This window comes from Acartia tonsa, chromosome 12 (genome assembly GCF_053477335.1).
Source record: "Acartia tonsa isolate MP-2025a chromosome 12, ASM5347733v1, whole genome shotgun sequence".
NCBI lineage: Eukaryota > Metazoa > Arthropoda > Copepoda > Calanoida > Acartiidae > Acartia > Acartia tonsa.
Window position 1 is genome coordinate 42,998,772 of NC_137271.1, and position 17,155 is coordinate 43,015,926.

Below are 17,155 nucleotides of genomic sequence, written 5' to 3' on the forward strand. Positions count from 1 at the left end.
TAACCCAACAAATTAAAAAGGGAAGGGGGGATGTGTCACTTTTAGAAACTTTTAAAGCACAGTGACTGTTTATTGCAGTAACTTGAACGCAGTGCAACAGCCCAATAATTACAGCTGAGAATGGCGGTTTTATAATATTCCACCGCTATTTCTAAAATGTTCCAAATGGTTTTACATTAAAGCAACTGTCAAGCAAAATCCAAGTACTGCTAACCCTTTTTTAAAGCGTAGTTTTTTTTGTTGGATTTGGAAATTGGGTCTTACGCCCCCTCCTCCCCCCTATTCCCATCAAAAGGATTGTAGACCAAATAATTGAGTTCACTGCCTTAAGTGACTAAATTCTTCGCATCTCGTCAATGAAAAGTCCCATTTGTTTAAAAACTTTAAAATTCAAAGGAATAATGTTCGATAATTTATAATAATAGCGTAATATATAAAAATTGTGTGTGTTAAAATTTCTTTTAGAAAAGCTATCTATAAGTATAAAAATGACCCAAAAGTGTTTTTAAATAATATAGGTTTCTTAAATATGAAATATGTAACTTTATATAATAACTGTAGAAGAGAGATATTTAATTTGGTATAAAGAACATTATTAATGGGGTAGTTTCACGAAATGCATTTGAACTTAATTTAGTGAACCGCATATTTTTTCCTAGTTAATGGGTTAAACTACATTTATATAGCATATATTTGAAATAAATTCAATTTTCTACCACGTAGATTTTTAAAATATCAAGACTTGAAAATTGTCTTTTTGTGATATATGCAATTTAAAAAGACGATTTTAAAGTCTTGATAACTTAAAAACTACGTGGTAAAAAATTGAAATTCTTTCAAATATATGCCATATTATTGTAGTTTAACCATTTAACCAGGATAAAATATGCGGTTCACTAAATTAAGTTCAAATGCATTTCGTGAAACTACCCCTTTAACTTATAATTGACAACAAAATGCACAATACTATACTTTAAACTTATATTTTTACCTTAAAATTGAAAAGAAAATTAATCTTTAAAAAGGAGTTGTATCTACAAACCTCAAGATATGACGAATAAAAAAGTCCTGATACTTTTTATAAGAGGGGGATCAAGCACAATTGAAAATAATATATAACCTGTGACCCTTTTTTAATGTCTTGTATTTCGTAAATATTTTTGAACATAAAAGCAATTAATAGTAAAATAGCTGCTTTTATTATAGTCTAGGACGCTTTATACGAATTTTAGCGTTTTAGGATGTTTCTAAGTGTCCTTCATAACATTCAGGGCGACCACCGCCTTTTTGATATTAATATTGAAAATAACGTACTACAAAAAAATTACAATGAACACAATAACGTACATTTTTTTTTAAAAAATAACGTACAATAACGAACTATAAAACACATATACATCTATGAACAAAGTAGTACGATGTCTGCCTGTCTGAAGCTTAAGATCTCAGTAACCACTGAACCGATTGGGCTCAACTCTTCAGGGAATATACCTACTGGTCCTGGGATGGTTTTAAGTTATTTTTTTGGTGGGTTGGACACCCCCAACCCACCAAAAAATGAAAAATACCCCCGCACCACAAAAAAATTCTTTTTTCTTTTTAAAACTGAAATCAAAAAGGGAGGGCGAAGTAGACTATCCCCCACCAAAAAAAAATTCCCCAACCCCCAAATTATTTTTTTTACTTTTTCTTTTTAAATCTGAATAACATCTCTTGATTAAACCTCTGCAAAGCCCCTAGAGGCTAGTAGCCAACCCACTAGTATATGAATAATACAAAGTAGAATGATGTCTTATTGTCTGTCTGAAGCTTAAAATCTTGGTAAACGATGAACTGATTGGGATCTACTCTTCAGGAAATATAACTACAGGTCCTGTGGTGGTTTTAAGCTATATTATCTGGGGGAAGGCCCCTCCCCCCCTCACAAAAAAAAACTAAAAGAACATTTTTTTCTTTTTGTAAACAAAGATAAATAACACAGCAAAGAAAAGTCTCCCACAAAAGGGGGGGGGGTTAATGGAACCATCTCGTAATCAGTGAGCAAATGGCACTTACAATTCGAATTTAGATCTAAAATTTTGCATGAGTAATCCTTGGTAGGTTTATTTTCCCTAAATCGAACAAAAAGTTGAAAAAGTAATGGCTAACGGCTCAGCTAGAACCGTTTGAAAACGTTTTGGAGCAGCATAGAGTATTATGTGGAGATAGGTTTCGTGATGATTTCCCTTGAAAATATTTTTAAAAATGGCTAAACTGCCGAGCCGCCAGCCGTTAGCCGTTTCTTTTCCAACTTTTTGTTCAATTTAGGGAAAATAGATCTACCAAGGATTACTCATGCAAAATTCCAGATCAAAATTCGAATTCTAAGTGCCATTTGCTCACTGATTACGAGATGGTTGCATTAACCCCCCCCCCCTTTTTTTCTCGTTTTTTTTTACAAATTACTAAAGGGGGACTTCCCGATAACTCTTGGGGCAAAGCCGCTAGTATTTATAGAAAGTAGTATACATTATATCAAATTTTGGATTCAAATTGAGGAAAAAAAACTTTAACTATAAAATATCGGTACTACGTCAAACCCTAGATACGTCAAACAATAGATGCGACAAACGCTAGACAGACAAACAGTAGATGCGTCAAACGCTAGACAGACAAACGATAGATACGTCAAACACTAGACTACGACAAACAGTAGAATTTGCCATTTCGCGACAAACAGTAGAATTTGTAAAGTGCGACAAACACTAGAAGCGACATACGCTAGAATATAAACTTATAAAATATTTATAATTTTTTTCGTTCATTAATACTAAATTTATATTTCTATTAATGCAGGGAACTAACTAGATAAGATAATTGCCGTAAAAATCTATGTACATCCCCTATAGCAAAAAATAAGTGGTTGAAACGTTTGAACACTCAACTTCTTAAATCAACCAATCATAATTCATTAAAGTAACAAAAGTTGTTTAGCGAACGATTAAGAAAACGTTCTTATAAAACTTTGGGAACTAGTTTACTAAACAGCCCATTGTCCCCTCTCGCTCTGCTATCATTGTCCCTTCCCTGCAGAAAATGTGATATAGCAATGAAAAGGTGATTTTGCAATACAGTTAAAACTAAACCAGCATGTGTTATTTTTTTGTATTTATAGTCATTAACAGTTATAAGATACTTCAAAGAAGGTTTATTAAATTAAGTCTAATATAATTAAAGAGATAAAGAATTTTAGTAATTTAATTATAATTTTTATTTAAATGACATGTTTACATAAAGTTTTTTTACAGTTGCTTTGTTTAAACATCTAAGGGAGATATAAATGGGCGGAGTAATAAAGACTAAGGATAAGCAATATTCTATGAGCATTAATTATTTGACCATTTATGACCTCGCCTTACTACACTTATTCAACAGCAGAGCTATTTAGTAGTAAGTGTATGTATGTATATCTATAATTCTGACAATCCGTTGCTTGTTTTACAGAAATCTATTTCACCTAGGCCGTGGGTTAAATCAAATAAATCTAATAAATATAAAATAATTTCAATTGTAATGAAATTTTTCTTTTTAGATTCATACTTACAATACTTGTTTATTACAAATGAAAAAAAATCTTGCTTTAATGTTGCTGCACTACGTGACTACTTACATATGATATTGTCCTTGTCTTTGAATCAGTGCAGCGATTCATCTGGGGTCATTTTGGGGGAAAATAGGGGAATGCAGGGAATACTAATTCAAATTTAAATGGAGGTGTTGTCACCCCTCTACAAACCCCTACCACAGGCACTACTTTAAATAATAATCACCTTATAATTTTAGTCATTAATAGGCAATATAATTTAAATTCCACAAAATTAGTTTAAAACCTTCTGGACCTATATGAAGCTTCACTTTAAAGAAGAACCATATCAGTTCAGCGGATAGGGAGATCCTTTGCTACATACAAAAAAGATTATTTCATTTTCTTTTTAAGTTTTAAAAAGAAAAATTTTTTTTTTTTTTTTTTTTTTGGGGGGGGGTAGATACCCTCCACAAAATTAGTTAATAACCTTCCCTGGACACATATAAGGCTTCACTGTAAATGAGAACTATATCGGTTTAGCGGTTAGTGAGATCCATCGCTACAGACAAAAAAAGCGTATTACTTTATATAATAGGATAAATTCTAGCGTTTGTCGTATCTATTGTTTGTCGCCTTTAGAAAAAATCTAGTGTTTGTCATATTCTAGTGTTTGTCGCATTCTAGTGTTTGTCGTATCTAGCGTATGTCGTGACTAGGGTTTGTCTGTCTACTGTTTGTCTGTCTAGCGTTTGTCGCATCTACTGTTTGACGTATCTAGGGTTTGACGTAGTACCAAAATATCATCATATTCTACATTTAATCTGAAAAAAAATACAGTTGTTTAATTTTCTCATTTACATAATTTATATCATGTAAAAATATGACATAATTGAAAGTTTACATAAATTACACCTTTAAATGGCGCGCGAATCGCGCAAGAAATTTTTATACTCCCCTGAAATCTGTTTTGGGTGTTAACTACCCCCTTAATCACCTTTTATCCCAATTTAATCATGTAAATAGTACCAACTAATAATGAGGTTTATATTAATTTATTTAAGTACGATTAAATATTCCAGCATCTTCGCCCCTAGCCTCTAGGGGCATCGCCTAAAGAGGTATTGTAAAGTTTTTTTAAAGGGAGTTTCCCCACCTCACTTCCTTGTTATATTTTACAAAAAGAAAGAAATTTTTTTTAAAGGGGAGGATTCTTTGCTTTTTTGGGAGGATTCTTTGCTTTTTTAGCCTAAAACCACAACAGGACCAGTAGAAGAGTAGAACCCAATTGGTTAAGCGGTTACCGAGATCTTAAGCTTAAGAAAGACGGATAGACAGACAGACATCGTTCTACTTTGTATTATAAAAAGTAGTATCTCATTGATCCTATAAGTACATGAAAACATAAAAATCAACTAAAAATTATCCCGCTAACTGATGAACAAATATGATACTCTTTTAAAGTGTAACTTCTCATATGTCCTGATAAGGTTTGTAAGGGGGGGTGGGGAAGTTTTGACACATTTGCGTAAACCTGAAGTAAAGGCTTTATCTTTGGACTGAGAGGATAGGTTATTAAAGATAAAATCATTCTTATATGATGAAATACCCGCAACTTTAAGATTTTTTTGGATAGGCCTCCAGGTTCCGGAGCTCAGGCCTCCAGTTGGTCTCTGTACAGGTAAAAATGAGAATTTTTTTTTATAAGAGTTAGAGGTCAACTTATAAAACAAAATATGCAACTTTTTAAATGCTATTTTCATATTTCATAAAATACCAGCAACTTTAAAATTTTATGGATAGGCCTCCAGGTTCCGGAGCTCCAGGTGGTCTCTGTACAGGTAAAATGAATTTTTTTTTTAATGTTAGAAGTCAGCTTATGAAACAAAATATGCATGTTTTTTCATGAAATATGAAAACAGCATTAAAAAAGTTGCATATTTTGTTTTTGAAGTTGACCTCTAGGGTAAAGCGGGGCGAACTCTGTGCTTTTTTCGTTTTTTTGAATCTGCAAATCGTAAAATGGGGGACCAAGACCAGTAGAAAGATCTTGGAAAAGTCGATCAGGTCCTAAAAGGACGTAAACCTAGAACTTTGGGGAGTTTGTCAAAATTGATCTCAAAAACAGCACAGACTTCGCCCCGCCTCGAGGCGAAGTCGGTAGGGCATTTTCAAGCTTCAAACAATCAATGACGTATTGATTTTATTACAACATGCCCAAAAGATAAAAGTTGTTTAACGTAATAAAAAGCAGGCACAAAATTTTTTATTAAGATAGGTCAATTTTTTCTACCAAAAAAAATAATTTTTCTGAAGTACGCGAAATTTGACTTTTTTCGAAATTTTTTTTGATATAAACATAAAAATACTACTAGAAAAAATAACTTTTTATGACTTTTAAGGCCTGATCCTTAAAATTCAGGCAATTTTGAATAGATTTGGCCAAAAAAAAGTTAGTTCTAATTGCAAAATTTCCTAAAAAATTCAAGTTGAAAAACAAGAGAAGTTTGACAAAATCTGTGGTCGATTTTCCAGCTTCAAAAAACCTATGACATATTGATTTAATTACAGCATGCCCTAAAGTTTAAAGTTGCTAAATGTAATAAAGAGCATTCATAAAAAAATTATGAAGATCAGACAATTTTTTCTACAAAAAAAACAATTTTTTCAAAGTACGAGAAATTTGACTTTTTTCTCTCGAAATTTTACCTACTTTTTTATATACAGGGCGACCACTCCAAAACCAAAAAAATATAGTATTTTTATAGTATATTTTTTTTATTCATATAGTATATATAGTATATTTTTTTTTACTCATATAGTATGATATAGTATCGTACTTTGAATTATTTAGTAGTAACTCAAAGCAAAGTTGTTATCAAAGCAATTTAACATATAAGGGGGGAGGGGAGAAGAGTTTTGCCACTTTCACTTACTCTGTGATTATTAGGCTAGGTATTAATGTGAGACTATAGGTTATATGGGATAAAAGTTTACTTTTGGGTAGTATTTCACATATATTTAATCATTTTTGGATAGGTCTCCAGGTTCAGGTGCTGCAGGCTAGCTGGAAGGTGGTTTCTAGACAATTAAAAAAAAATTCAAATTTCCGTTTCAAGAGTTAGAGATCAACTTATTAAACAGAATATGCATCTTTTTGGATGTTATTAACATATCTGAAGAAAAAATTTAAATAGGCATCCAAGTTCTGGTCTTGAAGGCCTCCAGGTCCACTCTGGACAGGTTATAAATATTTTTTTTTATTTGAAGCGTAAGAGGTCAACTTATAAAGCAGAATATGCATCTTTTTGGATGTTATTAACATTAATGAAGAAAAATTAAAATCGACATTCAAGTTCTGGTCCTGCAGGCCTCCAGGTCCACTCTGGACAGGTAAAATTCAAATTTCTTGTTTCAAGAGTTAGAGGTCAACTTTTTAAACAAATTATTTTTGGGTATTTTTTTTACATATTTGAAGAAAAAATTACATTTAGCCTACAGGTTCATGTGCTGCAGACCCTCAGGTGGACTCTGTACAGGTAAAAATCAAACTTTTTATTTGAGCAGTTAATGGTTTATTTGTTAAAAAAAATTAGCATATATTTGGATGTTATTTATATATTTGAAGGAAAAAAATTGGCCTCCAACAGAGGCGTCTAAGCTTAATTTTTTTTTTTTTTTGGGGGGGTGTAATTTAATAATGTAAATAAGTACCTAACTAATAATAAAGTACTAAAAACAATTTCATTCCTATACATGAAAACAAAATAATCAACCCACAAGCATTGCTAACTGATGAACCAATATGATTCTCCTTTAAAGTGTAGCTTCAAATATGTCCTGGTAAGGTTTTTTAACTAGTTTTGAAGAGGGTATTTGATATTTTGATAATTATTGAAATGTTTGATTGATCTATTTTATGGAAGGTAGACAATCAATTTGGATTTAAACATTTTTTTCTTAATAATTGGGAAAATGTTACTTCTTTGAAAAGACATTGATAGGACACACCCAGTGCATTGTTTAATTAAAGGGCCATTGCAAACTATAACATGTGTTTTTATCATAATTAGGAACTGTTTTTATCTGGTGGAACTATTTAGTCTTTTGATTTTGGGCAGTGGTAAAATATTTTGAAAGTGGAAGTAAAAAAACGCGCAAAGCGCGCCAGAACTTTTTAGGGATTATTCATTCTGGGTAGGGTAGTGCGGGGTTATTCCGGTCAATTTTTTGCTTCAACTTAAAAAAAAACAGAAACTTTTTCCGGTTTTTAAGAGTGCAAATGAACGATATGGCAATAACGAAGAAGCCTGTCTTGGTCCCGTTAAGATCTCGCAACTAGAAGTTGGTCAAAAATCGGTTTAAAGGGCGGCGGTTGGCCTATACCGGAATAACCCCACCGGTGGGGCTATTTCGGTCAGTTGACTTTGGGGGGGGGGGGGGTATAACACCCCCTTAAAATATTTTTTTTTAACATTTTAAACTATGAGTAGAAAGCTGAGTCCATTAGCTTTCTAACGGTACTAGTCGCATGCAGATCAGAAATTTTTTTTACCACATTTTGCCCATTTTTAAAAAAGTCGGTAAAATCGCAAAAAAAAACATTGATTTTTTTTCATGCAAACTTTTTTAAAAAAATCATACTTTTTATAATATGATTAGGTTTTTTTAAGCTTTATACATAAATTAGAGGCAATTTCTGATTCGCAGGTCTTGGAATTTCTTGAAAAAAGTGATTTTTTCCAAAAAAAATTTTAATTTTAAAAATCCTGCCAGTTTTGACAGCAGTTTTTGTTACATTTTTTCTTGTCTCAAATTGGCTAGGATTGACCTACAAGGGTGGTTAAGGTGTCTAAAGATGCAAAATTACATGCCTGACAATTAACTCAAAATGATATGGGGTCTAACTCTAATATTTCAACACATTTTATGCAACAGGAATTTTGAAAATGCAAAATCTTGAATATGTACTCTAAATCTTGGAGATAGAACCCATATCCTGGGGAGTTTTTGTTAGACACCTTAAACACCTTTCTAGCTTAATCCTAGCCGATTTGACATAAAAAATCCAAACCGCGCAAAAATCTCGAACACCCTCTTATACGAAAAAGATGCAAGGGTTTCATATGGAATTTTAAATCTTCTAGCAGTCTTTCTAATAGACATGCCCCTTCTTACATGAGCCAATGCAGCTGATACATCTTCAGGCAAATATTTAAGGCGTTCCTTTGGGCGATATACTCTTCCCATTACTATAAAAATGTGTCTGAAAAATTTTTAATGTCTTTACAAATTGAAAAGCTTGGGCTACAAAACAGGACATAATACAAGCAGTAAAATGACTAGTAATGTACATCTAACAACAGGCAAGGCAATGATTAAAGCTTAGGTCATGCATTTAGGTTGTTTATGCTTCCAGATCACCTGAATAAAACATTAGGGTATTATACAGTTATAAATACAGTAATAAAAAAAAGTAAAAAAAGTGACCGGAATAGACCCTTTTTTTGAGACGAAAAAAAAATTATGAAAAAATCAAGTTAGAACAACGCCTCCAATTGCAAACGATAAATGAATGCCATATCTTTCATTTTACAAAAACCCGGGGGTCAATAGGACTTACCATTTTTTCACAATTTTAGATTGAACATGGCCTATTTTGAAAATTTTTTTTGGCAAATTTTTTGCAACTTTTTGAGGGCAAAAAAATCATAGAAGGACTGATCTGACAAAAATTTGCTGAAGTAAGAAATGAAAGTATAGGCAATAAACTACAACTTTGCTTTTCTGAAGATCTCTCGCAAACGTTTAGAACACCGTTAAAAAACGGTTTTAAAAAAGTTGGTCGAGTGACCGGAATTAGACCCCCCTAACGCATTAACCCCGCACTACCCTAATTTTTATATGTGGGGGAATAAAATGGAAAAAAATTTGGGGGCGCCAGCACCCCCAAATTCGTTTGGGGGGTGGGGGGTAATCACTACTTTATTCCCCCACCTTGGACGTTCTTGACCTCCAGGTAGACTCTGGACAGGTATAAAATCAAATTTTTTTATTTAAGAAGTTAAAGGTAAGTTTATTAAACAACATAGGCTTAGTTTTAGATGTTATTTATGTATTTAAAGAAAAAATGACAATTGAGCTCCAGGTTAAGGTGCTGCAGGCCTCCAGCTGGACTCTGGTAAGGTAAAACTCAAAATTTCTTATAAACATCTTTTTAGATGTTATTTACAATTTTACATATCTGAAGAAAAAATACAATTGCTCTCCAGGTTCAGGTGCTGCAGGCCTCCATGTGGACTCTGTCCAGAGAAGACTTGGAGACCTACAGGACCTAAACTTGATGGCCGATTTTAATTTGTCCTTCAGATATTTTAATATCATCTAAATAGATGCATATTCTGAACTCTAACTATTCAAATAAGAAATTTTAATCTTTTACCTGTAGAGCTTTATGTATTTTGTCCTATCACAGTTAACTTTTGATAGGTTATTGAAGGTTAGGTTAGGTAAGATAAAGGTTAATGATTGCCCAGCAGGGGCTAGAAATAGGAGAAAACCTACAGTGAAAATATAAGACAAAACACACCTTAAGAGGCGTTGTCACAAAACTGACAATATTCGTTTTTTGTTATATAAATGTAATATCATATAGTATATATAGTAAATTTTGGTCAAAAAAAGGTAATATTATATAGTATATATAGTAAATTTTTGTCATATAGTATGATATAGTATCCACATTCATCCTATATAGTATAAATAGTATATATAGTATGCAGTGGTCGCCCTGTATATAAAATTGAAAAAGTTAGTATAAAAAGTGAAAAAAACAGAGTTTGCCCCACTTCATAAAAAGTCGATTTGAGAAAAAAACTATACAAGCTTTTTTAAAGTTTTAAACGAAAATGGATAGCCTATTAGATTATTAATAAGTCCCCTGAAGACGTCTAAGCTCTAGCTCTTACCAGTTTTTGTCCAACTTACCGTTTTTCCGACCGAAGCAAAAAAATCGAAAAAAAAATTGTAGTCGTCCGACTTTGAGACCCAATAAGTACCCTAAAAATTCATCTCACAAAAATATTGTAGGCAATGTAATAAGGAACAAATTTGATTTTATGTTTTTTTTCTGTCAGTCGATTAGAACATGGAGAAAAATGTCATTTGATGAAGGTGTGTAAAAAAATAAAGACTTCGCCCCAATACCAAGATCGCCCCGCTTTACCCTAACTCTTTCAAAAAAAATTTTTTGTTGTTGCACTTTTACCTGTACAGAGACTACCTGGAGGCCTATCCAAAATATCTTAAAGTTGCGGGTATTTCATCATATTAGAATGATTTTATCTTTCTTTAATAACCTATCCTCTCAGTCCAAAGATAAAGCCTATACTACAGGTTTACGCAAATGTGTCAACCCCCCCCCTCCCCCCCTAGGTTAGAATATTTTTTTTTATTTACTGAAATGCTTGATTGAGGGGAGTTTTTTTTATTTTATGGAAGCTTCACTATGACGTCATAAATCCCAGGATAAATTGATAAAATTGCGCGCGAAGCGCGGAGAAATTTTTTTAGGTAGTTTTTATGAAATACAAATACATTAATGATTACTAATACTAATCATACATTACAGAAAAACGTACAATAACGTATGCTGAAATGTTCATATTGAACACAAAAATCAATAACGAACAAAAACGTACCAAAAAAACATAAAGTGGTGTTCAATATGAACATATTGAACATAACGTACATGGTGGTCACCCTGAACATTTTTAACAATGCCCCCCCCCCCCCTCATTAAAAGTATCAGAATATTAATTTTTCTACCCCTTTTTGTCCCCTTTAATAAAAATTAGGATTGGGCCAGATATCCGGCCATTTTCAATATTCGGCCATATGCCGAATATTAAACTGTTTTTAAACTATTTTTGAATGGGGGGTCAAAAATATACTAGGGCACCTATAGAATCAGACTGCAGAGCACAAATTTGAATTAAGTCCCCAATAAACTTTTTTTGGGGGATTTAAAAATTAATTTTTACTGTTGCTCTGGTCATTTTTACCAGATCAAAAGGTCTTTTTTTACTTCGTGTAATATTGTAACTTAGAGAACAATTTTATATAATTCACTTTATACTGATACAATAAAAAAAACATTACTCTGTTCAATGGAAATATTTTTTTTTCTAAAAACAATTAATTTCATTGAAAAATCTGACATAATACAATAAAAAACATAATGCTGAATTTAAACCAATTAGAAATTAGAATTTCCGAAAGAGTGTTTTCACAAAGTGACTTATTTCAAACGTAGTTAAATAATTTTATTTAATAAAAATGAAAAGAATGAAAACCCTACTCATAAAAGATACATACTTTTAAAAAATATTTTTAAAAATATGTTTGAATAATCTTATTTTATATCATATTTGTATATGTGACAAAAATAAATTTGTTGTATTGCATAAACATTTGTTGTCATCTTAATTTATTTAACCCTTTACAGCCAATTTTTATGTGTTTTAATGTATAATAGACATGAAACATTTTTATGTTAATTCATTGATATATTGTAAAGAATTAATTTTTAATTAGTATTGATAGATAAAATCAAAAGACCTAACTTTACTGTATACTAGCATACAATATTTACGAAGCAAGACACTCTAAAAGCTGAGTATGTTACCTACAAAGGGAAGAAACATCACGATTCAGTAAAAATTATTTAATCTATAGTAAAAAATAAACTTTAAAATCCTAATAAAAATTTATGTGGGCAATTGTTCTCATTTTTGGCTTTGCAGTATGATTCTACAGATGTCAAAGTATATTTTTAATATACCTTTTAAAAATAGTTTAAAAACAGTTTAAAATTATCCGGATAACAGATAACCGGCTAATTTATAATGCCGGATATCCGGCCTGATGTCTGGTAATTTGCCGGATATCCTGCGTTGGCAGGATTAGAACTCAGCCGGATATCCGGCATCCAGCAAAAAAAAAGCAGCCTGCCCAACCCTAATAAAAAATTCCCCAAACTAATGCAAGATTTCAATGATGACAAGACTAATAACATTCATTCAATTTCATTTTAGATTTTAAAATAATTTTTTATCAATTATACATGCCGAGAGGGATAGGACACCTGGATCATTTGAGTAGGAAGTTCAAAATGGCTCCAGTGCATGTCCCCTTTCATATTTATTATTCTTCACAACACTGACACAACAGTATGAAATCAGGGATAAAGGGTCAGCTTCTAGATCTTGAAAGTAATATAATTTAAAATCAAAACAAATATAAATAAAATACAATCTTTAAGCACTACCCTTGATTCCCTTTTTTTAAGATAAATCATTTTCTTTAAAGAAAATTTGTCGGTACTTGCTTACATGTGGTAGACTGGAGCACCAAAACCCCCCCCCCCCCGCTTAGTTTTGACAAAAATCAAAAATAAGGGGGGGGTAGTTTTTTAATGTCTGGAAAACGGCAAGGAGGCAAAAAGCTCAGCAAGGCAAAGACTTAACCCCCCCCTTATTTTTGATTTTTGTCAAAACTAAGCGGGGGGTTAAAAACTACCCCCCCTTATTTTTTATTTTTGTCAAAACTAAGCGGGGGGGGGGGGGGGGTTTCGGTGCTCCGGTCTTCACATGTAAGCAAGCACCAATTTGTCACTGGTTTCAATCTTCTTTGGATTTTTTTAGAAAAGAAATATAATTTTTGACTTAATGCATTATACAAGTTTTTTATTTTTTGATGTGAAGACATTACATATTATCAACAGCCATAAAAACAGATACAAATTTGTAGTAAAAACTTTTATTTGATTTTAAACAATGCTTTTAGCAGAATAACTGGGCTAATTAAGTCACTTGAAAGGCTCCTTTTTAATGCAGCTTGATGAATAACAAGTGGATTATGGAGTACTCGAGTTGATAACCTTTACATATCTTCGTTTCTTAGATATACAATTTCCAGAATTGTGCTAGCAGAATGTATGGAGAATGTTAAGGCAACTTTCTTTCAACTAAAACAGGGCCACATATACTTAAAGAAAAGGTTAGGTTAAGTTAAAGCTAGGAAAGCCCATGGGCTGTCATTCAGCCAATTAATTCCATTTGAAATATTCGAAAATAAATATTTTGTTTTTTAGTGTAACTGAAAGGGAAGTGGGTAAGAAAGGGGAGAAAAAAGGGAAGGGTTAGAACTGGTCCATCTAGAAGTGAAAAAAAGGTAATAGTTTGGTCCGCTAGGAATACCTAAAGGGAATACATCAAATTCAAAGTGTTGTTAATATTATTATAAAAGTTTTAAAGATTAAACGCCCAAGAACGCCCTAATCCACTGAAAAGCCACACTGTAAATTCTACCAAGAATTTTTACATGAAAGTTTTCTTGAGCTCTGAGATAGTTTCTTGAAAGATTTTAATATTAACTTTCTGCTTCATTGGAAATTCGTCGTTCAAGTTTATTTTTGCATTTCATTTTCTACACTGTAAAATATAGATCTCATATATGAAACTGAATTCAAATATTTTGTTTTGAATGTTATATTTCTGATTGTTATTAAATGAAAGTCTAATCTATTTTGAGAAAAATGTTAGGTACCAAATATTTACTAAATTATATAGGTATAATTCACAAACAAATATTATGTATAAATTTCAAAAAAAGAACTATTTTTAACAGTGTTAGATTAGGTAAAGGTTTTAGTAAATTCATTTGATTTTAACACTAAATGTGAAAGAAAGTATAAATGTGAAAAATAAGCTGCTATGTTAGTTATCAGTTCATTGGGTTTGTTTTTTAATTAACAAAGTTAAACATAATATGAAATGATTAAGCAAGCATTTAAAAGCAGCTGTTTAATCATAGCAGCTAGTTACTCCATAGCTTTAGCGTCCTTATTAAAGGGGTAGTAGCATGAAGTACATTTAAACTTGATTTTTGTGAACTGCTTATTTTTTTCTGTTATATAGTTTTAAAAACATCAAGACTTAACTATCATATTTTTTGGATATATGCAATGCAACCTAAATGACTGTCCTATTTACACAAAAACAGCATGATAACTATTGTAGTGGTGCCTAATTGTTTGTTAGTAATTATTGTAATTAAAAATCATATATGTTTGATGGTATACTTGTAACTTCTGATTTTCTGAAATGCACTTCATGCAACTATCACTTGATTTTTTTGCGCTACTTATAAAAGTTATCATTCTCGCAGGTATAACCTTTAAATGTAAAAATAACCTTTAACATGTTGATGAAAAATACTTTTCTAATATCTAAAAACTAGAAGGAAAAGTTATGAAATTTGAACTTAAGTATTTTATTGAAATCCAATAAAAAATGTTGATAGGTAAAAACTTTTTGTTATATGTTATATTATATCATTTTTTAGGCACATCAATTTCTTATTTTAGTAGGTAATAAAAAAAAATTCTATTATTTGAATTAAAATGTTTTTTTTTCAATCCTATCATAAGTTAACAAAGACATATATGTCCATGAGTGGCGCAGCAATAAGCACTAAGATTAGTAGGGCGAACTACACTTTTAACAGACATCTAAATTATAGAGCAGCTACGCTCCAGGTAACCAACAAATGAATACAGCGAACAAAACATCACATTTAAGAACGAGATAGGACTTGTACACAATTAAACTTGACAAACATAATAATTTTAAATTTAAAAAAAATTAATATTAAAGCTTTTAATGATAATATTATGCACTGTTAAAACAAAATAAAAGCCCTAATTTTCATCTTGAGTGAATTACTGCCTATTTTAAAAATTATGCTAAAATTAAATTATGATATTGTTTAGGTAACAAAAAAGGGGGACTTTAAAATGCAAACTATTTTCATTTTTTTTTCATAACAATATAAGAAAGCAAAAGCATAGTCATTTGATTAAAAGCAGAAAGGTTTTGAACAAAAAGTCCCAACCACCAAAACAATAAGTACTAAGTTAGTACCAACAATAATGACATTTTTGAAAAATCCGTGAAAATGTTTTGAAAAAATCTTTCAAAATTTTCGACTGTGTTTTTTCTTTTTCTCTGGACTGGTTTGGAGAGTTTCCTGGTGAATAAAACTTAGAAGGGCGTAGAAGGGAGGTAATTTTGGGGGTTCAGTGTTGGATGGTGGATTTTTTACGCCTCTGTCTCGCCTTTTAACCGTAGCCGTGCAAAATCCTGAAAGATAGGAAAGATTAATCTCTAAAACCACTGGACCCATGCAATGGGCTGTTAAAGAAAGCAGGTTGTGTAATAGTAATCGTAATTGATATAAATGGATATAGAATATATGTGGATATTATGACAGAAAAATAAGGTTGATAACATCACCATCATTTTTTGGTCAGATCGTTCATCCAGTTGGAGGGGAGGGAATGCGGTAAAAAGAGTGGATCGTTATTTTAGCCAGCTACAAGTATCACTTCAATAGAGTACATGATAATATGCTTTAAGACCCAAGAAATAGGTAATAAATATTGTAAAACACTAGAGGGAGAAAGGGTTAAATGACTGTATTTCCCTATCCCAATGACCTTGTGCTGACTCTCAATTGGGTCCTTGAAAATCAACCAAAGGTAACGAGAATATTAATACTGCCAAGTAGCAGAAAACAATTTGCTAGCAGACAATAAAGGTCATTGAAAAAGCTGGGGAGGTAGTTATCTGTATATACATTCATACTAATGATCTGTTTGATAAATCCATTTTGATATAATGGTCCGTTTAATTCAAAATTATCAATAATTATGAATATTGTATTTCTTGTTTTAAAGACTTTACATTTATTAATCTCTATAAAAAATCTAATGAAATATTTTTTCTGTTTATTTACTTAATATTGCATGACGTATTAAGTAATATTATCTATAAGATCTATTCCTTTAATCGCTAATTGATCACCACTATTCCCCTTGATTAGTAGCTCCAAACTAGCAGTGTTCAAACTTTTCCACCAATAAGATTAATCAATTTACAGAGTGGGTAATTCTGTTTGTACATCATTTGGGATTTAAGTCACATCATCGTCCATGGTTTTATCCCTTAAGATTACAAGTTTAAAGCGGTGCAGCTACTCTAGAATTTATATTTATCCGTAGTACGTTACATTAAATTTTATCTCGTAGAACACACACACACAACAGCTACAGACTAATGCATACACAGTTTATCTTGTTCGGGTGTGGGGTGGGGGTAAGGGGAGATTATTATACTAGCAAATAAAAAGGATTTTACCGTAATATTATCTTAATAACAATACCAGATTAATTTTTGCAAAAGAAAATCCTTATAAAAAATTTTTATATTTGATAAAAATTTGATAATGCTTTATTTTGATAATATTTAGGAATTTTCTGTACAAAATTTAACATATATTTGCATATGATTAAAATCTTATCCTGATTTGTCATAGAGTATCTTCCCCGTAAAAATTTTCCCTATCCCTAGATTAATGTACTTTAGACATAAGTAAAGCGTTTAATAGCTTATATTCAAGTAGATATAAGATTAAAGAAAAAAGAATGGAGGATTCATGGGCTATATGTAACACTGCCCACAGGGCGGGGAC

The 17,155-nt window shown here is 31.5% G+C and overlaps 1 protein-coding gene across 6 annotated transcripts in view; it reads right to left on the minus strand.

Annotated features, from left to right (window-relative positions):
* Positions 1-724: 724 nt before the first annotated feature.
* Positions 725-17,155, minus strand: part of krz (beta-arrestin protein kurtz) — a 78,793-nt gene continuing 62,362 nt past the window's right edge. Inside the window, exons 17-19 of one of the 6 annotated variants that reach the window (XM_080178546.1) lie at positions 14,250-15,765; positions 12,637-14,055; positions 725-991 (exon numbers count right to left, since the gene is read on the minus strand). In XM_080178546.1, the coding sequence (XP_080034672.1) occupies positions 15,724-15,765 (42 nt within the window). In that variant the 3' untranslated portion in view covers positions 725-991; positions 12,637-14,055; positions 14,250-15,723. Of the gene's footprint in view, positions 992-12,627; positions 14,084-14,239; positions 15,766-17,155 lie in introns of those variants that run through there. The other 5 variants (XM_080178548.1, XM_080178547.1, XM_080178549.1 and 2 more) reach the window with 5 other exon arrangements.